General features: G+C 40.6%; 2 protein-coding genes across 2 annotated transcripts in view; one reads left to right on the top strand and one right to left on the bottom strand.

Annotated features, from left to right (window-relative positions):
* The first annotated feature begins 262 nt into the window (after positions 1-262).
* On the top strand, positions 263-17,622 carry ube2z (ubiquitin-conjugating enzyme E2Z). The gene is made up of 7 exons (XM_072442355.1): positions 263-1,052; positions 4,878-4,950; positions 12,468-12,655; positions 13,960-14,071; positions 14,350-14,462; positions 14,533-14,623; positions 14,869-17,622. The coding sequence occupies exons 1-7, from the start codon at positions 643-645 to the stop codon at positions 15,049-15,051; spliced, it is 1,170 nt and encodes a 389-aa protein (XP_072298456.1). The 5' UTR covers positions 263-642; the 3' UTR covers positions 15,052-17,622.
* A 3,645-nt stretch (positions 17,623-21,267) lies between these two features.
* Positions 21,268-27,573, bottom strand: part of LOC140357839 (oxysterol-binding protein-related protein 7-like) — a 50,766-nt gene continuing 44,460 nt past the window's right edge. Inside the window, exons 20-23 of the mRNA XM_072442358.1 lie at positions 27,276-27,426; positions 25,067-25,193; positions 23,182-23,304; positions 21,268-22,433 (exon numbers count right to left, since the gene is read on the bottom strand). Coding sequence (XP_072298459.1) covers positions 22,322-22,433; positions 23,182-23,304; positions 25,067-25,193; positions 27,276-27,426 — 513 coding nt within the window. The 3' untranslated portion in view covers positions 21,268-22,321. The remainder of the gene's footprint in view (positions 22,434-23,181; positions 23,305-25,066; positions 25,194-27,275; positions 27,427-27,573) is intronic.

The raw sequence follows: 27,573 nt of genomic DNA, 5'->3' as shown, positions 1-27,573 counted from the left end.
GATGTTTTACTTTTAGGCAAGAATGCAGACACTCGCAATTGCTTCAGCCATTGCACATTATCTAGTTTAATTTTGTTTTTACTCTCTGGTCGCGTTCTGTATATTCTTGAAAATCTAAATTTCAAAGTTATTTTAGAAAGGGATTGAATTGTAGTAATCTGGACCCGGTCTTGAAAACCAAGACGTTTCTACTTTCGTTAGAAACTAGTTTTACTGTGAAGGCTCTTCCCGGAAGCTCCAATCCTCAAGGCAAACTCTTGACTGGAGAAGCTGAAGTTACGTTGTGTTGCCGTTCTCTCACGCGATTGATTCGGGAGTAAAAACACCGTGACAGTGCATTCACTTTACCTCAGGACCTTACGTGAGCTCTACGCCACCGGGACAAGCCCGTTTTCTCGCCCTACCAGCTACTTTCCTAGTCCGGAGCCAAACTGTTGAGCTAACCTCAAATTGAGCTAACCATGTCGTGGGGAGGAATTCCGTGTCGCGCGGCCTCGCCTCAGCTTCCTGCGGCGTCTACGCACTGAATTTTCAGGGGAGACGACTACGAACCGAGGCCCCTCCTCGGCCACCCGGCTGTGAACCACCGCGTACACACCGAACCCTGCCTGCCTGCTGCCTGCTGCTTTTGGCTCCAGAGTCATGGCGGACAGCTTCTTCGGAGACGAGTCCAGTGGCAGTGGTGGTAGTGCCCTTGGGTTAGGCGTCACCGGACAAGGCAACGGGACTCCGCTGCTCCCCGCTCTCTCCAGCTCCAGCGGCGGCGGCGGGGGAACTCTCACCGGACCCGCGTCCCCCGCTCACCCTGCTGGTGGCGGCTTGGCCGCTCTAGTGGCTCCCTCTCTGGCGGCTGTCACTGCTGCTGGCGCGCTGGTGGGTCCCGCCGTGACCGGGTCGCCGTCGCCTCTAGCCGGGGTCGGGGTCGGTGGGGTGGCGGGGGTAGCCGGGGCTGGGCTGCTTTCCCAGATCCACGCCACCTCCTGGGACCCGACCATGAGTACGGACTGGGACAACGAGAAGGCGTCCCAGCAGTGCATACTCAGGATAAAGAGGTGTGTCAAACTAGCGTGGATGAACAAAGTCATTCTACCAATAATCAGTGGTGAACTTGTTTTGTTACTTAAAGCCCGTATGACAGGTTCTCATGTTTCTCTAATTATAACAACGTTTGGTGGGATAGTCTCTGCGGTAAATAATTATCATAGTTTTACATCTGCGAACTTAATTTGTGAAAAAACATTGACAAATAAAAGTTTAAAATAACAAGTAGTAGTGCCGAGTCCTACAACAGAATACCTCCACCTATGTCATAAAAAAGCGCCATTCCATCAAAATTGCATATATACATTGTGCACGTTTTACACATTTTTATTATGGCTTAAACAACCATTCAACAAAATAAACGTGTTGTCGGGTGTAATTATTTGTCAAATCATAATAATGTATGATTTTAAATGGACTTTGGTCCTTGTTTTCAATCTGGTTGCTAAGTAACAGTTGTGGAATTACCTCTACCTATGTCATAAATGCTGGCCATGTCAAACCAGGAAATGACTTTATAAACCGCATCAAAATTTCCAAATTGGAGAAAAACAGGTAAAACCTTTGGTAAAATCTTGAATAGAATCATATTCTCTTTGTTTTACAAGTGCAGTCTAACGTGTTATATAGATTTGAAAGCGCATGTGTTTTTCTCAGGAGCACTTTGTTTGGTGTGGTAAATATTGATCCTAGCTTTATGTCGGTAAAATTCCATTGACAATGTTTCTGAACAAAAATAAACAATAATTTAACAAGCTATTATTATTATTATATTATTAATAATATTATTACCAAGTCAAATCTATAACTGGATTTATGTGGAATTTGGACCTCAAAAATATGTTTTCTCTGAGTTTCTGCGTCCCAGCGTCAAGTCAGAAAAAACTATAAGCAATATATAACTGTGTATAGACTCTTAAGACTCAATCGCTCAAATCAACCAAACTATGAATCCAGCTAAGTTATATTATCAACCCGGACAGTGGTGTTATATTTGTAAGTTATAAATCAACATTTTGAATTCAAACTTTGGCTTGTGTTGTCACTAGCTCCGTCCAGACGTTATAATATATTTATAACAGCAGAGACTCAATGGCAGCACAGGCGCAAATTCAGGGAGCAGTACGGAGCAAATCAAGATAATTAACACTAATACTAATGGTTATTGGACAACCTGCAGCCATGTTGAATTTTCTAAATCGGATAAACTCTGGGTTCTGAAAGGTTGACCGAGTTTCCAAGTAGGAATTCCGAAATGTAATTTCCAGTCGGAAAATCCAACCTCCGAGGACAACCGGAATAACTTTTACCCTACTGATGATGCAATAGTAATAAAACCCATCCAATAATGACCCTTGTTTACATTATGGTTGGTAGGTAATATTTGTTGCTCATGTCCAACCATGAAGTAAAACCGTAAACGTCACCAACATTGTCAAACTGGGAAAACACAGAATATTAAATATAATCATGTTATAGTGAAGTCAAATGTGTCGAAGTAGTCAAACCTGTTATATAAAGTATTACAGGTAAAGTAAAGTACATTTACAGGATGAAAATATGATTAAAGTAAAAGTATCACATTAAAAATGGGCTTTAACCCATATTTTTTGGTAGAATGTCAGAAATGCGTTAAAAAATATACCCTTAGCCAATTCCACAGGTAAGAAAAAGTACGGTACACAAAAATGTAGTGGAGTAGAGAGTACAGAACCCTCCTCTTAAAACTATTAACTTACCATTATTTTGTGTATCAAAGATTATTGTGTCATTATTGTGTTATAGAAATTGTTTTTTGAGTATTGGGCCTTTTCCTTCATATCAAAATTGAGTTTATCATTTTAGTATTGTGTTTTCACAATTTGGAAATATTCTCTTTTCTAGAAGCCTTTTCAGTCGGGACATTTTTACCTTTTATTTGGTTAAAATGTATTTAAAGTCTCAATCAGCAGTAGAAACAGTAGTTGATTAGTCGACTACTAAAATGGTCATTAGTTGCCCTTTGAAGTTCTTCTATCATAGAAATAAATGCTGTAAATGCAATCTGCAGCCGAGGTTTAGGAGTGAAATTGAATGAACTCCTGGACAGAAACCTAACATTCCACAGGAACCATCTGTTCCAAAGCCAGTTGAGTTCCAGTAGACTTACATGAACCAGGATTATGATCATTCACTGGGGCCAGGCATTTAATTTAAAAGTCCATTTGGTGTTTCCAGGAAGCCGATATTTATAAGACCATATAAGAGCAATTAATTTAAATAGTTTACTGTATGGCCTTATTTTTCATGTAATAAATTAAAATCTGTTTAGCCACAGTACAGACATAAAAAAGCACCTACTTATATATTTTTTTATTTTTAATTCTCTGTTAAAGGCGCAATGGACGATTTTTCGGCGATTTGAGAACGTAGGCAGAAGTGCACATGCCACTCCCCCGTGCGGACTGATACAACACACACGTGCGTTTGTTTATTAGCGCAACGTAGCGCATCACATCTCTCGTCTCCCGTAGATTTCTGTCCACTTCTGCGTCAGCTCGAACTGTCTTTCTCCGTCTTCATTTTGCCCCCTACACTGAGGGAACTATATTATGATAGATCCATGCGCTTAGGCACGCGGAAACGTGGGGATGAACCGCACGCGGCTGCAGGTGAGCGATAGGTGCGTTTTATGATTGATACGTGGCAGGACAAATGATTTATCCACGCCACGAGGAAATATGATAAAAAATTTGCTGAAAAAAATCGTCCATTCCACCTTTTAAGTACAGTAAATGCGCTGTTGTTGGCATGCTAATGCTTGTTAGCTTTACCGTGACTGCTAAACTCTGCTCTGGCCTCTGAATTGCACTTAATAACTTTTCATGGTGAATAGTTATGATGCTTGGTATGTATTAGGCCAGGGGTCCGAAGCAGGTCTAAAGCAGGTCCAAAGCGGGTTTATAGCAGGTCCAAAGTGGGTCCAGAGCGGGACTAAAGCGGGACTAAAGCAGGACTAAAGCAGGACTAAAGCAGGACTAAAGCAGGACCAGAGCAGGTCCAGAGCAGGTCCAGAGCAGGTCCAGAGCAGGTCCAGAGCAGGACCAGAGCAGGACCAGAGCAGGACCAGAGCAGGACCAGAGCAGGACCAGAGCAGGACCAGAGCAGGTCCAGAGCAGGACCAGAGCAGGACCAGAGCAGGACCAGAGCAGGTCCAGAGCAGGACCAGAGCAGGACCAGAGCAGGACCAGAGCAGGACCAGAGCAGGTCCAGAGCAGGTCCAGAGCAGGTCCAGAGCAGGTCCAGAGCCAGGTCCAGGTCCAGGTCCAGAGCCAGGTCCAGGTCCAGAGCCAGAGCCAGAGCCAGGGCCAGGGCCAGAGCCAGAGCCAGGGCCAGGGCCAGAGCCAGAGCCAGAGCCAGAGCCAGGGCCAGAGCCAGGGCCAGGGCCAGCGCCAGGGCCAGGGCCAGGGCCATAGATGATCAGTCTAGAATAACGTTCAAAAGGGGCCTATTTTACGGGTGCTTAGGGCAAAATACACATGCTTGTGAGTTCTAGGCTTTAGTAAGTGAGCAATACATTTGGACTACTACAAAAAGTTGACATTAACCTGTTTTTTTTCTTCAAGTTTTAAGACTGTAAAGATGCGGCAAAACTTTGGTTATTGCTATTGTCAGTTGCTCACGTAGCAGAGCTCTGCCTCTGGACGCAGAGCCAAGCCCTGTACATTCCAAAGAGCTCTAAAGTGATCTGTGGGACCAGAACCATTCTAAATGTGGCTTTAGGGCCATATCCTCTTCTAGTTTGTGGCTGTTTCTGTTTCTTTGAATGATGACTTGTCTTCCTCTGTTTGCCACAGGGATATCATGTCCATCTACAAGGAGCCTCCTCCGGGCATGTTCGTGGTCCCTGATCCTCAAGATATGACCAAGGTAAAACCAGCTCACCTCTACACACCTCTACACGTGCCTCTCTTTATAGTAAAGAACTCAACAACACGCATTGGAAGTACTCAAATATTTTTAGATTTTTTATTATGTACTTGTTTTTATTTGTGATTTGCAAGGATTGCCCTATTCAGATAAGATAATGATACAGATAATCTACAAAATATGTGCCTTCCTGGATATAGACAAAACAAAACTGGGAAAGATGCAACACAATTTTCCTCCATAACCCAAGTCACTAATTAGGTGGACTCGATCCGGACCCAAGCGCCGTCTTGTCCAGAATCGAACCTCTGACACGAAACTTTTGAGTAAGCTCCTCATTCAAACGTCTAGTGCACACAGGGCTTATTATATAATAAGCTCAGGGCTCAGAATAAGAGGTATTGCCTCGCAAAATGTGATGCAATTTCTCTCAAATGCGACGCATTTGTCCGAAAAAAGTGTTGTTGTGTTCAAAAATGGTGTTCAATTGTATAACCAAAGCGCCTAAAAAAGCACTGATCACTCGTCAATCGATCGTCAACAACAGCATGACACAATGTAGGACGCTGTGTTGACATGACCAGGTCCCGCTGCTGTCTCTGATCGCAAGTCTGAAAACTGGAGAGTGGGAGGAGCCACAGTGCAGTAAAGTTGGCGTCATATTCACAGATTCTGACTTCCGAGGTCAATAGCTCCTAAACACAAAAGTCTTTGCAGATCCTCCACATGCCAAAATACTGACTACAAGTGACTACAACCTTGTTTTTAAAAATCAGATGCTTATTTTGGGCGCAGCAAATTACACTGCTCCGAATGTGCGGAGCCGAGACGAGTGCTTAGGGGCCGTCATCAAATAGCAAAACCAAAAATGGAAACATTTTAGAGCTGGAATGGAACGTCAAAAAGAGCGATACAATTTGAAATACACAATAAATACACCATGACACCACAGCAACCTTTATTTTTCCATCAGAAGCTTAATACATCTTTTTTGTGAGTGTAAAGACAATTAATATGTAAATGAGAATGAGACTCATGCAAATAGTCATCTGATTGATGATGATATGGAAGAAAGTTGTAAAAAAGGCCATCTGACTTGGTCTTAATTAATTTGTTTTCTGTTTTATTTTGAAAAATTGTAAGTGTTTAAAACTAAATTTTTTAATAGAGTATTTACAAATACATTTGAAATAAATTATCTTGCTACGTCAATGGAAAATATTGATTGTCATTTTTGTGTTTTGCTATGCAATTATCAAACTGCTTTACACATAAAAATTAACGGATTGTTTAGCAGCACTGCTATACAAGACAAAATCCTTAATCTGAGCCCTGCTATTGTAATGTATATTATAATATGAAAGTGGCATAGTGGCAGAAACGGCCAATAAGTGTAACATGGTAGCTTTGTTTTCTATTGGTGAACGTTATACAGGTCCCACCACGTCCACACTTTATATATTTTTATACTTTTTTTCTTGTTTACCATAAGTACAAGCCTGTTGCACACCAATTAGGTCATTTTAAAAATATATTTACAACTAAAAACAATCGAGTCTCAATAATCAAGCCTCGGATCTTCACTAGTAAGGATAATAATTCTAAAAACATCGGAGCTGCGATTTGATAATGTTCCTTATTGAGAAGGCTTAAACCGGAGTAGAACAATCATTACTTTTTTATTCATAGTTTTTCGGACTAGACTTGAATTTATTTCCTTTTTATAAATAAAATATCTTCTTAAAATATTTTGGTGGTATCAAAGGTAAAAATGTATTAAAAATTGGAACGCCACATCTTGTACTCTAATCAATTCTGATGCAAAGTTTTTTTTTGTTATTTTAGTAGTCTGCAAATTAGTGATTATTTTTGGATTAGTCACTAGTCGGATGGTCACTCTATTATTTCTGTTGTAGATTGAAACTTTTTAAATGCATTATCAAAAAAATAAAGATGGAGATTATTTATAAATGAAGTGTATTATTGATGAAAATCATAAGAACCGTACTTTTCGGTCTATGCAGCGCTCCTGAATAAAAGCTGCGCACACGATATTTACGAAGAAAATTTAACTTGTCCATATGCCCACGTTGTAACATGAGATATTTACACATAAATAAACGCGGTAGTGATGCGTCTTTTGAAACGGGGGTCTTGCGGCGCACCCGAGGTAGGTACTTCAGAAAAAAACTTCAAAAAGTGTCAGATTTACAATTGATTTACACCATCAAGGTTATGGTAACCAGAGTGTAATACTTTTGGAATTTTAACTAATGTAACTTATCCCCAAAAACTAGGGAGAGTTTGAACAGTGTCAAAATGAGGTGGAAGTGTCCTCACATCTCAGCCAAAAAAGCTCTGACCACTGCTGCTGTGCTGGGGAGCGGTCGAGGGAGAGGTAACAGACTTTTTGGGCATGTGTTCAACCTGCATCATTTCATACAGTTCAGGCAAGCAACAGGCATTATGAATGAGGCCATGCAAGTATTTATGATATTTATGACTCGATGGCCGACTTGGACTTCCCGGGAGCAGATGCTTCGACTAGACAAGCAATATTGTGACGTTAAAAAAACATACTTAATCTTAATACATTTTTATGAGGTTTGTTGCTTTAGATCACAAATCTTCTGTAGTTTATGATTCATTAAATTACTTATATATTTTCAGCATTTCCGTGTAGTATATTTTCAAAACTTTCTCCTACTTGTATATTGCTGTGAATCATCATGGGAAGGTCACGTGGGCGTGACTTAGGGGGTGATTGACAGTTGTAGCGCAATTTCAATCGATGGTATTGGTTTGTACAACAAGAGGAGCAATTTCTGTAAAAATAGTCAAATGCAGTCCCACAGAAGACTATCACAGCAGAACTGCAGGACTGAATCGGCAATGCGCCTCTAGCGGTTGCTGACATACAGTTGTGGTCAAAAGTTTACATACACTTGTAAAGAAGATAATGTCATTGCTCTCTTGAGTTTCCAGTTATTTCTACAACTCTGATTTTTCTCTGATAGATTGATTGGAACAAATACTTTGTATTTGTACATATACAAAAAAACATTCATTAAGTTTAGTTTTTTTTATGACTTTATTATGGGTTAACAGAAAAAGTGACCATCTCCTGGGTCAAGTGAGAAGATCCGTGTGCAGGAGTGGGCCAAAATCCCTGCTGCAGTGTGTGCAAACCTGGTCAAGAACGACAGGAAATGTTTGACCTCTGTAATTGTAAACAAAGGCTTCTACCAAATATCAACACTGATTTTCTCAGGTGTTCAAATACTTATTTGCAGAAATAACATACAAATTAAAGCCGCGCTAGCGGCGATAGTGGCTCTTGCCACCCGCGCGACCGCCTTCCCGCGCGTCCATGTTTTCTGCTGCGTTTTGCGGCATACCAAACGACACTCACCGTTGATGATCGCGTAGTTTACGACTCAAATAGTTGTTTGTCCTGACAAATCGCAAGATCGTGCTGAACGCAGACCTGAGCAGGGCGAAAGGGAGAGAGAGCCTCGGTGACCTGGCTGCACCCCCTCCTCCCTGTACCTTCGTCACCTATCAACAAAGACGCTAATTAGCATTAGTGTTAGCATTAGCAGGATATTAAGCCTTTTTTGAGCGATGCTGCCAGGTGTTTTACTCGTCAAAGGTAGATAAGATAAGATATTCCTTTATTGTCCCACATGGGGAAATTTCATTGGTGCAACGCAGGTAGATACAGAGGTAGATACAGAAGAACAGATCACTTATAGGAAGTCTGAAAAACACTTTCAGTAGAAGATCTCCTATAAATAAATAAAAACTCCCATTGACAAATAAATAAATAAATACCATTGCATGTGATCCCGACAGTAATTGCACATGAATATGTGTCACGACAGCACATAGATTGCACATTAATTTCACATGAATTCCAACAGTAATTGCACATATGACAGAATTGCACATCAGTATTAGGTTAGGTCAGTATTGCGACGGGATAACGTGACGATCTCCGGGTAAGACGACTGTTCTCCGCAGTTTCATTAGTTCCTCCTTTGTGGAAACGCGGTACGGCGCCGGCCGGGGGGCGGGGCCGGGGCCGGGGGGCTCTAGCCAAGACACATCGCAACGACACGACGAAAACACTCAATCCAGCCGAATAAAGTCAAAACAAGTTAATTTAAAGCGATTCCAGTGCGTGTCCCGATCGTTCGTGAAGTTCCTCTTTCATATAAACGTGTATATAAACGTGTACCGACGACACGCCGTACTTTAGCGCGGCCGGAGGGCGCGGGGGGGCTGGTGGGCTCACGTCACAACAACACAACGACCGCAACGAAAAACGCTCAAATCCAGCCGAAAAAAGTCAAAAACAGTTGAATTAAAAAACTATTCCAGCGCGTGTCCCTATCGTACAGTAAAATAGAAAAAATATACTAACTATATTTACAAAATATAGGAGATAAAGCACAATAAGTGTGAGAAAGAAGAGAGAGCGTTTACACCGGGCTGCCAGCTGTACCAGCGCCTTATCACTGTCCCAAGTTTCATGTGCCTAGGCCAAAGATTAAGCGTTTCATGATTTTTTTCTTTTTTGAACAAGTCGGCACTGTTGCGACAGGCGTTCTCGCAAGCTCCATTTTATTCGAGTTCGGGCCGAGCCGATCCCGTCTATGTCCCATGCAGGGCCGGCCCAGCCTATAAGTGAACTAAGCAGCCACGTAGGGCCCCGAGGCGTTAATAGGGCCCCCAATCTGGCAACCCATCTTGCACAGCGTGCGCCACTAGTGTAGTAGTGCTGCTGGCGCGGTAGCGCACACAGCGGTAACATAACGCACAAACCGCATTTTTTTGTAATGACAATCTGGCAACCAAGGCACCAAACCTGCGCTGATTGGGCAACTTCATTGTGCGCGAGCAGAACGAGAGCAAAACATAAACACAACAGAACGTGGTCCTCATGTCCAGAAGAATATATCTCCTGGTGCCGAAAAACGAAAGAAGAAACTTCTTGACAATGTAAAGAAACTGTAAACTCAACAACACTTTCCAGTTATTGAACTTCTCTTACAAAGAGACGGTTAATGCTGCTGTTTGAAACAACACGAGTCTGTCACGTTAGTTCGCTCAGGCTGGAGGCGAGGAGAGCTCTGAGAGCTCTGCCCCGCGCATAATGTGTCTGAATGAAAGATAATAAGCTTCACATTTACACCAGCCCGGTAGTGTCAGCTGCAGGTGAGGCCGGTGAGGGGCCTCTATGCCCCGGGTCACTAAGAGGCGGAGATCCGGTCCGGACGAGCGCCGTCTCGTCCAGAACCTCTGACGTGAAACTTTGGAGTGAACAGTGTGCAGCCCCTGTCCCGGGCCCCTGAGCAGGGCCCCTGTGCAGCCTCAGTCAGAGATGAGCGGGTTTGAGTTTGCGTCCCCCTCTCTCACATCACCATGTGTGAGATCAATCGTAACTCGTGATGTCTGTTTTACTTCTTAAAGTGGAATAAGAGGAACGTAAAGGTTTATGCATGTAAGGTCCATCAGCCAATCACATCGCAGCATTGTTTCATGCAGGAGTCCAGTGTGTGATGTTCTGATCAGAACAAACATTTATATTGTAATTAACTTTTAATAGAGCAATAAAACATTTCAATTTATTTAAAAAGCATCATTAGACTATTTGTTATAAATTATAATAAATTGATAGTGAAAAATAACCTATTATATTATGATTACGTCTGTTATAGAATAATACTATATATTTTTATATAAAAGTGGCAAAGCTGCAGAAACGCAGTCTCTTCACAATAGCTAGGTTTGGACCTTCACTTCTAGTTCTGTTCATTCTCTGGGAATAACCGGAATAACATGTTTGCACTGTTTTATCAGTGTTAATTGTTAATCAAGCAATGCTTATGGCATTTGTTTAATTTAATATAACTTGTTTTGTCAAGTAACAGTTGGGAGCTGTAAAAGATAAATTAATAAGGATAACTATTACTTTTACATTTTCAGTTAAAATGAATCAATTTGACCATAATTATTTTTCATAGCCAATATTGTATTGAGTAATTAAGTACACTAATGTATTAATAACTGGCTTTAATCATTTTCTCCTGGCACAGTTTCATCACATCATTTTATAGCATTACAACCTCAACATTTTACTCTTACTTTAGCTGGCTGGACCACATTAAAATGCACCAGAAGACCCAAAAAAGTACTTCTACATACTTCTATGAAAACAGCAGGAGGACCACGACCGTGTTATAATAATCTGATGTGAAACAGAAAGTCCGCGATGACACGGAGTCAACGCCGTAAAGTGGCAAAATGTAGGGCCACCGCTGAAAAACACCAGCATCACTGTCCCACACACAATGTTTTACAAACTAATGTCTTATTTTAAGTTGTGTGACAGAAACGCAAATGAATTCATACTGTAACTGTTACAAACAGTCTGGTGACAAGTTAATTAGCCCTTTATATATATTCTTTATATACAAACAGAACACTTTGGACTGGTGAAGTGAAATGTGGCTGTTTTGGGGACAAACTTATGTGAAGAAACTCAATTTGTTATTTGTACATTCATTATTACAATGAACTATAACGTTTATTTAAAAAAAAACTATTTTATATGCTTTTAAATGGTTTACGGAATGTACAAAAAAATTTATTGATTAATCGAAGAAAAAATGTATAGATTAATACTTTACCTTACTTTATGCGGTATGGACGATTTTTCGGCGATTTGAGAAAGCAGGCGGAAGTGCGCATGCGCACTCCCCCGTGCGGACCGATACAACACACACGTGCGTTTGTTTATTAGCGCAACGGAGCGCATCGCATCTCTCGTCTCCCGTAGATTTCTGTCCACTTCTGCGTCAGCTCGAACTGTCTTTCTCCGTCTTCATTCTGCCCCGTACACTGAGGGAACTATATTATGATAGATCCATGCGCTTAGGCACGCGGAAACGTGGGGACGAGTCTGACGCGGCTACAGGTGAGCGGTAGGTGCGTTTTATGATTGATACGTGGCAGGACAAATGATTTATACACGCCACGAGGAAATATGATAAAAAATTTGCTGAAAAAAATCGTCCATACCACCTTTAAAGAATCGATAGCTGCAGCCCTACACCTACTGTCCTTCAACTAACCCTAACCAACTGACCCTAACCAACTGACCCTAACCAACTGACCCTAACCAACTGACCCTAACCAACTGACCCTAACCAACTAACCCTAATCTGACCAGATCAAGCTCCACAGTTCAGAACAAACCAAACAGGATTGTATTGTATTGTAGTAAATACTCGCCGCAATGACTTTATTTTGATAAGATTACTTATATTTGATGTTTTTACAAATGTGTTTCTTTGATAGTTTGACTCGGTAGGCTCTTCACTTTCACTTTATTCCGCTGAAACACAGACAGAGAAAACTTTATATTCGACTCGTTCACGTAACCGTTTAATGCGGTTGTGGTGAAGCGGAGCTGCATGATGTGGGATCAAATATCTATTTTGTCCCGCCAGATCCACGCTTTGATCACAGGTCCGTTCGATACGCCGTACGAGGGCGGCTTCTTTCTCTTCCTGTTTCGATGCCCACCGGACTACCCCATCCACCCGCCACGTGTCAAGCTCATCACCACGGGACACAACACCGTGCGCTTCAATCCCAACTTCTACAGGAACGGCAAGGTTTGCCTCAGCATCCTGGGGTGAGACCATAAACTCGCACACATGCTACATCAGCCAAGAAAAGACATACTGTACTGGGCTTTTCTGAGAAACATATTAGTTAGATTTGCTATTTGTACTTTTAAAATCCAGATTAACTTCACAGTGCACATTTTAAACATGTGCAGGAACGTAAACATTTGACTGAAAACTAAACTCTAAACTGCTAAACAAACAGCAGTCTGGAGCACATTGGACCATCTGTTTAAAGTGCTCTCGGAGCGGCTTTTCCAGCATTCTGGTGCGGGGCGAGTGCGGTGTGATAGCAATGATGATACTGTATGATAGCAATGATAGCAATGATGATACTGTAGGTCGATTGCACCGACCTACAGTAACGGTGCAATCTACAGTGAGAGCAAAAACACTTCAAATTTGACCAAAAAGTGGTTGAAAGAAGTATATATGTATGAATGGGTGCTGTCTGACAAGACAAATTGGATCAACTTTATATCAGCAAGACCTGTGCGCAGCAGGTAAAGCCTCTGTGACAGAGCGTTCTCTTCTACCACCATTGCACATAATCATCCTCACGGGGCCTGGGGCCTTGGGTGAAAAAAAACAATCAAATCATTGGATGTCAAATTACAGGTTTCTTTGCTTAAATGCATTGTTTTGTTGCAGCAGCTAAACAACATCATAAACCATGAGCCTTTGCTCCATTTCAGTGCTGACAACAAGTAAGAACTGTTATTAAGCACATTTAAGACATTTCAAAGCATTTTAAAAGTGAAAGCATCGTATCTAAAATTCTACTAGCCTCAAAATACTTTAAATAATTAGACTGGCAACTAACCATTATTTTTGTGATCAGTCGACTCGTCAAACAATTCATTATTATTTTTATTATTATTTTTTATTTTATTAATTATTATTTAATCTTATTGTACTTTTCAGGGTGTACAGCGCTCATGAATAAAAGCCAAGCACACAATATTTACAAAGAAAATGGAACTTCATATACAGGACTTTTTTTACTGCGAGTACCTGACAATAAAAAAAGTTTATATATATGAAAAAATCCCCTCTGTACTCAACTTGAAAATAGACAAACGCTCCAGATCAAAAGCTTGAAACGCACCGCACCAAACGTAACAAAACGTGATGCGCCAAACGCCCCAAAATCCTAACTCAGCACAATATTTAATTGTTTTCCCAGGTGATACAGAAGGAATGTTGCATTTTATCTTTTTGTGCGATGTTTGTGTGGGATGCATTGTCCGTTTTCACTGCAGAACAAATCTACCTTACAAATAAAGTGACCATGACCTTGTGTGTGTTGCAGCACATGGACGGGTCCGGCTTGGAGCCCTGCTCAGAGCATCTCTTCTGTTCTCATCTCCATCCAGTCCCTTATGACCGAGAACCCCTATCACAACGAGCCCGGCTTTGAACAAGTACACGCTCACACACGCCTGTTACAGAGTCTGAGCATCTGCTGAGCTCTTTATGATGACCAATGGCAATACAGGTTCAGTTTTGATGGTAGTGCCCCGGGCGGAGACCTCATGTTGACCTTGGCTGATTGGAAAGTTTAATGAGAAAGTGCTCCTTGTGTTGTAAAAGCCAGTTAGACTTCACAGCTACTTAATCCTTTTAATATAATTAATAAGATTTAGTCTACATAACTCTCCTTAATTGCAGGTTAGTATTTTTCTGGTTGTGTTGTGTGCAGGAACGCCACCCAGGGGACAGCAAGAACTACAACGAATGTATCCGGCACGAGACCATGAGAGTGGCAGTGTGCGACATGCTGGAGGGGAAGGTGCCCTGTCCCGATGCCCTCTGGTACACATGCTTGCACAAGATGTAGTAGTATGTGTACCAAAGGCTTATGTAAGTACTGTGCTCTCTGCAGGAGTGTGATGGAGAAGTCCTTCCTCGAGTACTACGACTTCTACGAGAGTGTGTGCAAAGAACGGCTGCACCTACAGGGCCAGAACATGCAGGTGAGTCAGCCCAAACGCAGAGTGTACATAACATCTTATTTAGTCAGCGAATAGCAGACATCATCCCGACTGATCTCCTGCGCTGTTAAAGCCCATATGACAGGTTGTGTGGCGAGATAAATAAACTATAATCCATTCAAGCCAAACTCAATAGTATCCCATATTTATTGCTTTATAGACCAAGTCCAAGGAGGCAACATTATCATTCTGAATTCTAAATAGAGTTTGATGTGACGTTTCCTCAGGATCCGTTCGGGGAGAAGCGGGGCCGGTTCGATTACCAGGGCCTGCTGTCACGCCTGGGGGCCACGCACCGCCGCGTCCGGGACAAGATGTTATCAGAGGAAGTGCCCAATGACGACGACTCTGACTCTGACAGCACGTCCAGCGGCACGGACCCAGACAGCCAGGGCAGTTCTCAGCCCTGACTCCGCCCACACGCCCAGAGACATGAACACATGAACCTGCCTGGGACATAGTGCGGTGTGCAAACCAGCTGTCCTTCCATGTCCAGACAAGACTGCACTGCATTGATTTAGTTACTTTTTGACTACTTTCAATTAAAAAAATAGATTTAAAAAAATGGTATGTCCATGGAGGGATTTTAGTTTTACTTTTTGACTTTTTTGTGAAACTAGAATTGAAAAGTCATAAAAACAATGGAAGTAGTTTATTTGGTCATTAAAGTTTATCAAGGAATTATAAAATAAATCCATTTACATTTTGAAATAAAAAAGTAGTCAAAGCCCAAGACATGCCAAGTTATTCCAAACTAGCTAAAATTTCTCAAATCAAGAAGAAATCAAGACTCTTTTTTTTTCTTCACGGTTTATTGCAGTGTGCAAATGAGATGTTAAACCATTTAGCCTAGAGTCCGGTTCAGAATCCTGGAGCTGCTGGTCATCAGACAAACTCATGTTTACCTGTCCCTTGGTTGGACCTCCTTATGCAGACCTCATCCACATCAGCAGCATCTCCTCCTCTCGTCTTAAACTCTGACAGGAAGAAATCTCACAGCTCTTTCCTGCCGATACTCGCGCCACGCCTCCTCCGCTCGTCACCTCGTTTGCCACCTTTGGCCTTTGTTCAAGTCAAACCATGCCAATATTGAAATGCGATTTGAACAGTTTCACCTGAAACATTCAAAAACATCAAGGACTGCATTATGTATTGAAATGGAAAAACTACAGCTGGAATTAGCATTAGCAGCCATTAGCATCCAAAAGAATTAGCAGTCATTAGCTTAGCGCCTTGAGTCGTCTTTCAGCGCAATGTATTGACTCTTTGGTTTGGTAATTCAGTTACCTCTGTTTTTTTTTACATGGAAACACCACAGTGTAAATGGAACAACTGCAGGTAGCAGAAGCATTCATTCGCTTACTGTCAGGAGTTTGTCTTTTAGCTACATGTTTGATACTCTTCAATTGATTTGTCACTGGTTGTACTTTTTAAAGCAAACCACAAAATACAGGGACCAACTACAGCGGCCATTAGCAGAATCATCCATTTGCAACCATTAGCAATAGCGCTCATTAGCGCAGCATCATGAAAACACCACAGAGCGAGACGCAAACACTGTAGCAGGCCGCTAAGTTAACACCCAAGCCGAATCGGGACAGTAGAAAAGGGCATTTACATTTCATACATGTGGGATTGAAAGGTTTTTGGGAACGCAGTTATTGGACAATGTTGGTGGGTTTTCCCATTTCAATCACTTAAAGCCTCAGCCCTAAATTTGCTATTGGCTTGATCTCCTGTGGGAGGGATTTATAGCTGAGGAATTGAAGAGGTGATTAGAAATATATCGTGCATAGAGGTCACATGGTGTCCACCCATCAGTGAGGAAATGTCATTTTTATTCTTCTCAGACCTTAAAAAAAATGTAATCAATAGCTGTGATAGTTAATTGGAGCAAAAATGCCCAAACGCATTTTCAATTTAGCCCTTAAAGATTTTTGCAGTTTAACCTATTATGTCAAATTGGACCCAGGGAAAAACACTGCTCTGTGTACCTTCTGGACATTTGATTTCCTTTTTGAAAAGGGAAATCCAAAATTGCACAGCTTAGTTACTCATCAATTTGTGATTGTTGTATAAAGAGACATACACACATGAACGCTGTTGTCCAAGTCTCTGTGAAGAGGCAGCAGCCGCCAGGTTCAGTCCCAGCGGAGAATGAAGCACCAAAGATCCGCTGTCCACGAGTCCATGGCAGAATAGTGGCCGATGAGGCCTTGGACAGTGTCCCACGTTCAGCGTGTCTTACATCCAGAGCCCTTCACCTCTCATCGGACCCCAGAGACTTTGGCCCCGGGATACGATAAGAACTTTATTAGGCTCTCGTCACGACACTTTTAGGAGTTTTCCCCAAGAATAGATTATTCTTTTATTCACAATGATAAATTAAATAATGACTTGTTTTCCATTATGTGTTTTAAAAAACAAAAGTGAAAATCCGGTTATTTCCCTTTTTTTCTTTTTTTAAAATACATATCGGAAAACGGGAGCTTGGATTTCCCAAAATCAAATAGCCAGCAGGTACAGACCCAAACTCCACATTATTTTATTCTATATTCTGTTTAGTTTTGGCATTGACTTTCTTTGTATTGTGCTGAAATTCCAATTTGACTTTGCAGTGGTGAATTTGAAGGCTGGCACTTAAAACTCCTGGATGTACGAAACAGACATGTGAGAGGAATCAGTTTGTAAAGGGCTCATCGGAATTTCAACATAAATGTTTGGTTGCTTGTCCTGTGGCTCTGCGTTTGTCCAGATTTTCTCTAAAACGTGTCAGAAATCATTTAAACTGTTTAAATTCCAGGGCGTTCCTTCTTTTTGAATCGTCCTTTATAGATTTATGTGGCACTGGACAAATGTACCTCTCACTTTCAGGGGTTCAAAATGTGGGTACTGTACTTCTTCTGTAATGACAGAATAAAAATGTTGTTCAGTCCAATAATGTGTGTTTCATTTTTCATGACAATTTGATAAAGGTCTTGGTTTTGAGTTTGTTTTGCTTCTCACTCAAGTGCTCACATTTTCCACCGAGTCCAGATAATTGCTTTTACATGCCTTTGTTTCTATGGAAAATAAAATTGCTGGTTGACAAAGGGATTCAATATTAATTCATTTTTTTTTCATATGTCTCTTTACATAAAAGCTGATCAGAAAATCCAATATAAGGTTAGGCAGAATCTACTCGATTTTGAACGTGACTGCTACAGATGACAGTAGTGAGGGAACAAAGATGATTCAGATGCAAAAAAATCATTCTTGGCCTGGTTTAGGTGCAAAACAGTTTTTCACTCAGAATTAACTTTAGGTCAACATTGGCCTTGGCTTGTTTTAGCTCAGATTTAATTGAACCATGTGAACTTAAATCGGTGTAATCCCTCATTCGTCCAGAGGTGTTCCATTGTAGAAAAAGATTCAGTTGTCATCTGTACTTTGTTTTTATGAAAAAAACAAACGTTTCGACTCATCCAAGAGTCATTGTCGATCTGTGAATTGAGTCCAGGAACTTCGAAATTTATCCTACTCTGAGTAGGGCCTGCCCACCAGGCGGGACCTCCACATAACCAGGAGGTTATTGATCTATAGCTGTATTAAGGCCAAATAAGTAAATACTAAAGTGATAATAGGAGTAACTCAAATATGTTTCACATTTTTCATTAATTAATGCAAGTGAAGGTCAAAATAGGTTGAATAAACTAATGCCGGTATTTAATCTATTGCCACATGAGTCTTGTGTCTAAAATTTAACAGTGCAAAGAATGTACTACCTGCTTTAACAAGTGGAGTTGTAGTTTAAATATTAGTTTTGGTATGAATTTGTATCTGACTATACATCCTTTTTTGACTCTGAAACTAATGGTGGTCAACAGTTTATAATTCAGTCCATATAAATTCGAGCACCTTCCTTGGGTGCAACGTAAAGATTTGTATTACTTTGCTTCAATAAGCGACATTGAAAGGTTCATAAGACCAAGAGTTCCTCAGGCAGCTGAGAAGCATCCGTGTCTACAGGTCAGGGTCGCGAGATGGGATGGGGCATCTGTTGTAGTCGTCACTGGTGCAGCAGCAGCAATGTCTGAAACGGAACACTCTTGGAAAAAAATGTGAATATAAATGAACGGACTACAGGTGAAAATTAAGTTAAATATTAAATATTGTTAATAGGAAAAGTCAGAAGCAGAGGATAGTGTTCAGGGAAATGTGTTTTCTGCGAATAAGCTTTTAAAAATCTTTTAAAATACAGAAGTTAGTTTCAAGCGAGTGAAACTAACTGCTACCCAAACCCAACCACCTCGAACAGAACCTTTAAGAAACCAAAATAGTATTCAAGCTGCCATACTTTCCCCAGCATAGTCGCACCTAGGGCAGCGTAGCTGGGAAACTTGTTTTTTAACTAAATGGCCTGACCATAAGCTATTACAGAGAGGAAGGTTTCAAGCCTGGTCTTAAATGATGAGACTGTCAGCTTCTTTAACATGGACCGGATGTGAGATGTGAGACAGAATCAAAAAAAATCTGGAAATCACATTGTATGATTTTAATTTGTATGATTTTGTTTTTATTTATGTCCAAAGGTGCATGTTTTACATTTATTGTATTTTAAATTCACATTTACAACTGAATTAATTCAGCAAACTAAAAAAAAAGAATTTGTTGCCTGTTTCTTAAATACAGAAAACAAAAAAAGTCATTAATTAACCTGAATTAACTACTTGCGTATAATTTTTTTTTTTATCTATCATCATCATGTACGGGAAGTTGTTCTTAAAGATCATTTATAGCATTCTTTCATGTGTTTTCTAATAACTAAACCATCTATTTATGAATAGAAGCGAGATTATATTCAATAAAACAAACATTTTTTTACTGCACTGCATGGAGCAAGAATCACTACAATAGCATAGTAATAGCAAAATGCATGCCACAGTTTATTACTAAAAATACTTTACAGAACAGAAATAGATGCATTAAAACCACAAAAGGCAATTATATCATTATATAATTTACTTTCAAGTCATATGCACATCTAAACAGAACTATTTTTAGCCTGGATTTGAACATTGTCAGAGTAAAGGCCTGTCTCACAGCTTTATGAAGACTGTCCAAATTTTAGCTGCATAAAACTGAAACGCTGATCTTTAGTCCTAGGTCATTTGTATAGAAATGTGGCTCTCCGTTCCCTTTGGGTGGCAAACGTTTCAATAACCTTTGTGTTAAAGTTAGGCATGTCTTTCACAATTTTTTGTTCAATAGATTAACATGACCAGTGCATTTAGTCGATCTTGAGACATTGTATTCCTGAGAAAGGTTTTGATTCTCTTTAGAGTAAAGAAACATGAATAGCACCTGACATCAGAATTAAATTAAACAAAACAAATGGGAAATATATAATTATGGCAAAAGCATGCAAGGGCAAAAATCAAATTAGTTAGATAAATGTTTCATTTCACCCACAATTTACTATCGTAAATTTTAGGTGAAATGAAACATTTATCTAACGATCATTTGAGGGTGTCCCTGGCTGTTGCGTGACGCCACACACTTCTTTTCTTTGGGACAAGACAAGACAAGTTAACTAGTCCGAAAATCTAAAATGATTCAACGGATGCGTTTTGGAATTTTCCATTTTTGTAATGGTTAATGCACTTGATTTTAAAGCCGCTTTTGGAGCACATAGACTGTAAATATCTGATCATTACTGTCCAAAAGCAAACACCGCCCTCTCGTGTCAGGACTCGGGCACTGCCTCAGGCCATGAATTCTCAACGTTGCTTAATTTAATCAGCACAGTTTAAAGGTCCCATAACATGCAAAATCGACTTTTCAGAGCTTTTAACCTTCTTACATTGCTATTTGTGCTTCATATATGTACCCAGAGTGTTTTTTTGATTGATTCCAGCAGTGTTTAGCTATATTAGACTATCTCCTTTCCTCGAATCTCCAAACTGACGGGCGGTGGGGCAAGACCGCGTCATAAGGGCAAGCACGCGTCATCATCCCCCCTCTCCCTATCATATATATATATATATATATATATATATATATATATATATATATATAGATCTATAGATATATCTGTTCTGCGCACGCTGTAGAATAAACACCAGATTTATTTAGGCTCAAAGTAGTGTTGATGTGAAGTTCTATCATTTCTCACTCACTCGCGCGGCAGAAGCGGCGCAGCACGGAGCTGACAGCTGTGGGGCTACGTCACGGGTGGGCGGGGCACACGCGCTCTGAGACTACGTCACGGGTTGGGCGGGGGAGCCGGATCGCTCTTCGCAAGGGTGGGGGCGTTTTCGGGTTGGTGAGGGGGTCCAAGGTCTGGGTGATATTACTTAACTATTATGTTAAGGGTGTTGCACAACCCTTATCAATTATACACTTAGGATAGACTACGAAACGTGAAAAAAGCACGTTATGGCACCTTTAATGGTGAAAAGGCAACACTGTTTTTATGTACAATTTTAATTGGAATTCTAGTGGCATAGGAGATCAAGTTTAATTCCCAGACCATGTGTTTTTATTTAGACATTTGTAGTTCATCCATGTTTCCCCCATCGATCCAAAAACTATTTTCTTCATAAACTGTATACATATTTTGATTGGTTTGATTTAAAAAGAAGTCTAAGAAGTAAATCAATTTGCCTAAAAGCATTAAAGCTACAACATAAAGCAACTAAATATCCAGTTATGAAAATAATGAAAAATATGTATAAAACTACACAAAAACAATATTGGCAGAATTGTGATTAACATTTTATTCGAAACAAATATAAGAAAAGACAGTGTTCAGTTAACAGTAGACTCTTTTCTGCTAAAATCCATTGTTGAAACATCAATAAAAAATATTTCATCGCATCAACAATAAACATGTACGTGCTCACATGAAGAAAAAGAAAGACGGACAACAGAAAGGCCAACGCAAAGCGGAGTGTGTCACGGCTCTCAAAACGGCTTCAAAACAACTCTTGGGTGCTTCAAATAGGATTTTTATCTGCAAAAAGAGACCTGCACGAGGCTGTGAGGAGAGGAAAGAAGGTGGTTTGACCAGGTTATAGTGAGTTTAGCGAGAGTTTTCCTGCAAGGAGGAAAGCAGGAGAGGAGGAGATGCTTTCTCTGCCACCATCTCATGCCTCTCTTCCAGGTTTACAGTGCTCCAGAGAACTGTGTGTCCTCACCGCAGATGTGAAGAAAGCATGCGTTTTCAGCTGCGGTGCTGTGTCCTAATTCAACACGTTCCAGTTGCAGCGCGGGGTTGAGCAGGCATGTGCCTGCTGTGTGCACGCTCTGAGAAAATAAGGGAGGGGCGTATTTTGCCTCGCAACAAAGCGTACCAGTGTGCGTTGGCCTTAATGCGTGAACCAAGTACAGATATACATAAATACAGTTTTGTACATTAACCACCACTTAAGATGTTCTCCACCTCAACTTTTAATCGAAACATTTGTAAATTTTTTAAGGTGTTAAACTAGACAGCTAGACCAGGTGAAGCAGTTCTTTTAAAAGGCCATTTAGAGGTCAATTTTAGAGCGAGAAACGGGGGTGATTTTGCAGAGATATCCAGCTTTCATCTTCATGCACTCCACAGTAGCAGCACCTCTCGCCTCTGACCCATTGGGGGAGCTCACTGGTGCCTTCAGACTCCAGGCTCTTGTCTAAAGTCCTAGTGAAGGCTCATCCTTAACACCACAGGTCCAGATTCTCTGTGGCGGCGAAACCAGGACTGTCCCGGATTTTCCAGTATGTACCATTGTAGAGCCACACCTCACACCCGCTGTCATCAACGTTTTTACTGAAACACAGACAAAACATTCAGACATTAACAGTACTCTTACTCGAGTCAAAGTATGTACAACAAATAATGGTTGAAGATGTACTAAATTTTGTTACTTAAAAAGGTCTACATTTTCCAAACAATAACTGTTGAAAGCCACAAGGCATAGTTGTACTTTTCTACATCATGCGGGGGCACCGTTTGATTTTTCTTCTCAAGGGTGTGTCCAGATCTCCCCTGTATGATACTGAGGAATCCACCCACCACATGTGGCCTTTCTGAAACGGGACAGGTGTGTGAGAGCAGGCACAGTTGGGGGAGGGGTATTTATTTAAAGGAATTATATATACATGAAAGATTATCCTCAATAATATAATGGCCATTACAAATAAAAAAAATATGCAGGCACTACGAGAATGTCATATTTCTACATTGACATCATAATTTTATGAATTTATTTTCATAAATTTCCGAGTTTATTCTCATAAATTTCCGAGTTTACTCTTATAAATTTCCGAGTTTATTCTCATACATTTTCAAGAGTAAATAAGTTTATCTTATGACCAAACCATAAAGGAGTACAACAGAAGTGACGACTGTGGACAAGAGCATTATTTTCTCCAAAAGCTCTTGCAACATGGTTTTAAGGTTCGATTTAACATGGTAAGTATGGTGCCCATTCTGATTGTTGATTAAATAACCTGCTTGAAACTCATGCGACTCCTGAGGTCAGTGTGGGCATTATTAAAGGATAAAGAGTACTCACTAGAAGAAGCGTGGCTGGTGCTCCTCGTTCCTCTTGGTTAGCTCCTTCCTTCGCTCTCTTTGCTTCTGCTCCAACTCGTCTTTCTTCTTATCAGCCTCAGCCACTTTCCCCTCCTCCAGCAGCCTGCACCAGATGTCACACTCATCACACAAACTCTCATAGGACCAGGATTAATTTTGACCGGACAGTTTTATTTAGTTTTGGTAAATCCTATTTGGAAGGGAATTGGTTTACTTTGGAACCTGGGTAAATTGTAATAATTATGAACTTGGTTTATGTTTCTAGTCCTATCCAAATCATCTACCTCTGAAAATTTGTAAAAACGTTTTGTTGAAAGTTGAATTTTACCTGCTGAACTTAAGCAATGCAATTATTGCTTTTTACAATACAAAAAAAAAGTTAACACCATTACCGTGGAAGAAAAAATAGCAGCATGAAGGCCCTTTGGAGTAAAAGACAGTTTCACAAGAAACATGACCGCATCAATGTCATTTTGATCGCCAATCGCAAGAACGTGGTCAAGAACAACGTTTGACGCTATGAAAGAAATGAGTTTTTGATTTCAGGTTTGTTTTTAGTGCTAACGCCATGGATGAATTAAAAGTTTTTTTCTGGAATAAATGTCAAAAAAACCAAGTAAATTATTGATTGTTTATCCTGTTGAATGCACACAAAAACAAACACCCTGGAGTAATTGAAATTTTACAGATGTCCCCAGGTAAAACTATTCCTTTGCGAATATGGCTTTGGCTTTTTTCATAGTTTTGGTTGGGGTGCGACTTATACTCCCGAGCGACTTAGATGTGATATTATTTGTCATTTTCACACTGGCAACCAAAGAAGAAGAATCAGCACTTCCTCTACGTACGGAGTTTGCGGAGTTGTTTAGAAGTGACACAGCAGCTTTGGTAAACTTGTTAGCATGTTCTTTATGCTATAGTTATCCGAATAACTGTTAATATGTTACGTTAACATATCAGACAGTTACGACAGTTTGTTACAGTTCGTTGTCTGTGCGTCATGTAGCTGAAAGTGTTCCGTTAGCATACGTACACCTATTCATCATTTCAGTGATCAGTTATTGTTTTAAATTGCATTTAAAGATGAAATGTCTGTTCTTGGTCTTGGATTTTATCAAATACATTTCCGCCAAAAATGCGACTTATACTCCAGTGCGACTTATATATGTTTTTTTTCTTCACTATTATGCATTTTTTGGCTGGTGCGACTTATACTCCGGTGCGTATAGTCCGTAAAATACAGTACTATCATGTGAATGTCATTCTGATTGCTGATCGTGACTATTGTGACCAACAACCAACCATCGGTTAAAGAAAAAAATTTAGACGTGCATCCATCTGGTTATTTCCAGAATAAAGACAAAACAAGTATTTTACCGACATTTCTTGTCTTTTGACTAACATCATTTAATTTTAGTCGAAGAAAATGTCATGCTAATTTAGTAGTCTAAATCTTTTATATTATAGTCAACCAGTAAATACATACTTTTATTTTATGGTAAATAGTATGTATTTTCTCCCTGGCACATGTGCAGACGTGTTCATGGAAGTAGAGTTTAGTTTCTGCCCTGGGATTGAAAAGTGGAACGTGGATCTAGTCTTTACTTATTCATTTAGGATTAGTTTTTGTTACTCAATAAAAATGGCAGTTATTTTAGTCGTTAGCAATATCTACTTTAACAAACATGTAGTCATACTTTTAAACTATACTATTATGATTATCTTTTTATTTAGGTTTTATTTTGTCTTAGCAAAAAAAAAAAAAAAAAATGACAATGGCAAAAACTTGACAAAATCGTGCACATAACAACACAGTCCTCACAGTGCTGTATACGGGACACAAACAGCCTCAGTGGCATCAGTACCTCTGGTCAGGGCGGAAGCGCGTGTCCGTTGGGGGTAGAACCTTCTGGAGCTGCGGCGTCAGTTCATTCAGTTCGCGAGCGTAACGAGAGAAGCCATAGTACTGGAAGTGATCTTCCGGCTGCTCATCTGCACAAACCAGACAAGTCACACAATGCATCACACCCCATTTTAAAAGCTTCAATTCCACACCAACATCCACACCTCATGATAAAATATTAAAATGTGGCCATTTGGGGAGGAAAACTAAATATTGTAGTTCACTTCAAATCTATTTTCTTTAAAAATGCCCTCACAACAGTCATTTTAAAAGTTTTAAAGTGCAAACAATTATTCCTTCGCTACTGGCTGAGGAGAACCAGAAAAAACAGTTTTTTTGTAGTTTCCTCAAATAGCCAGCAAACATTTAAGCTCGTTTTTGATATAAAGTTCTCGATAATCTACACCGGTGTTTCTCAAACTGTGGTTTGTGAACCACTGGTTACCACTGGTGGTAGGTGGGGCACTCTCCAGTTTTAGTATTGGTTTTATTTAGAAACAAATCTATGAATGTTTGAGTCTTCCTTTAGGTTAATCATTATTTAGAAAGCATCTTATCCATGATTTAGTCTCATCAAGACCTTTTTAGGCCTAGTTTTGCCTAAATTTAGACTTGTGGTACATGGAGAGCAAATAATCTTAAAGGTTGAACAGAGAATTTTTGTGAACAATCAGTCTCATTTGCTCGTGGCGTGGACAGCCAAGTAGTTCTCCCACATGTCAATCATTCCCTGCGTGCTAGTGCACACCTGCAAGCTCGTTCTGGCTCGTTCCCAGGATATCAGCACGTTCCCCTGGCTGCGCATGTGTGGTTGATATCCCTGTGTGTTCAGCAAATTTAGCAGCAAGAAATAAAGTGACAACTTGTGAGCACTAAACCAGCATTCATTACTAACCTGAGCGTGAAATTACAATATTTACACCCAGACCAAAGCACAACCCGCTCCTTTAACAAGAGCCTTAAACTAGCACACGGAGCGGCACAAGCGGCGACGCACGCGCCGGCTTTAAAATAAAGGCAGCGATCTTACAGCTGCCTCAATGTTCGGTCTCTCGCGTCTTTAAACTAATATTTCGCAGGCTTCAACTTCTACCGCGGGGAAGACGCGTGCGTTAATTGGTCCGGGTGCGCCATTGACAGCGATGTCATTGTTTACGTCTTTTCCAGCGCGAATTTCGCGATCTATGGAAGGTTTCAAATGGCCTAGATTCTAGAATGAAAAGGATATGTATGTGAGTGCTAGATTTGAGTCCAGAACCGAATCACTGGGGTTTCGTTTTTTTTGGACCTGAACCGAAACGTTTTTACAAGTCCAGATCCAGTCCTGCGTACCGGTACGCATCCCTAATCTCCATGCTTTGGACCGCAAAGTACAAAATGGCTGAGGGACGACAGAGAAAGACTGTTTGAGCTCAGAAGAGACGGAAATCTGCGGAGACAAGAGATGCAATGTGATCCGTCGGGCTGATAAAAAAACGCACATGTAGCAGCGGGGCTGTTGCGTGCTCATGCACAAGGTTTGATGGTAGGAAAGAACAGGAGGGTGGGGATGAGTGTGCGCATGCACATCCGTACACTCACCAAAAAAGGGACCAATAGTGGTTTGAGTTCTCCAATCGGCTAAAAATCCTCTATTCAACCTTTAAGTGGTACTTTGTCATTTTCAACACAGAATAATAGTATAGAGCAGTGGTTTTGAAACATTTCACACATTCAATTCTCTACTTTTTAATATTAGTGTAGTCTGGTCTTTTACTAGTTCGATTTGATTATCAGATTATTCTAAAACTCTTCATGAAGCTTTGTCCCATTTCTGGGATTTTCGTGTATTAATACCCGTTTGAGTATGACGTTGCCGTATCACGTTTTTGACAACCTGTGTAACCTGTGTAAACTCCACATTGCTCGCTCCACGTGTGTACTAATATGATTTGATTCATATTTATTTGGTAGGGAGTGAGTGCATTTTAATGAACCTGAAACACATGATGTAAACACGTCGGATTAGTCGCGGGCTAATTTTCTTCCTTTGTCCGGGATTCACTCTCATTCATACACATGTTTTGCGAATTCCACACAGAAACCTTCCTGTTATGAAGCGAGAGCACTGTGTGCTACCGTGTTGCCACGTTTAGTACTAAAGAGCAGAGTTACTAGTTGCTAGGACGTACTGGGCTTCCAGATGCACTTGGGTGTGGGCAGTGTGTCGCAGAAGATGCCTTCATGCCAGAAGCCTCCGAAGCGGTGCACCACTTCGCCTGAGCGGTTCAGCACCTCACCTCTAACCTCGTTCTTTGTGTTGGTGGCGCTCCAGTACCGCGTCTACCACACACACAAACACAACACTCGGTTAACATTCAGAATCATGTTAGCATTACATTACCCTATCTGTTACATTTCAGGGTCAGTTTAAAAATCTCCATTTCACCTGTAAAAACTTGGAAAAAAAGGATGCGTGAGAGATGACCG

Source organism: Eucyclogobius newberryi, unplaced genomic scaffold, assembly GCF_026437365.1.
Source record: "Eucyclogobius newberryi isolate DKJ021-1_F unplaced genomic scaffold, fEucNew1.0.hap1 SCAF_13, whole genome shotgun sequence".
Classification (NCBI taxonomy): Eukaryota; Metazoa; Chordata; class Actinopteri; order Gobiiformes; family Gobiidae; genus Eucyclogobius; species Eucyclogobius newberryi.
Note: the sequence above shows the minus strand (reverse complement) of the source record. Positions and strands in the feature narration are given on the sequence as shown.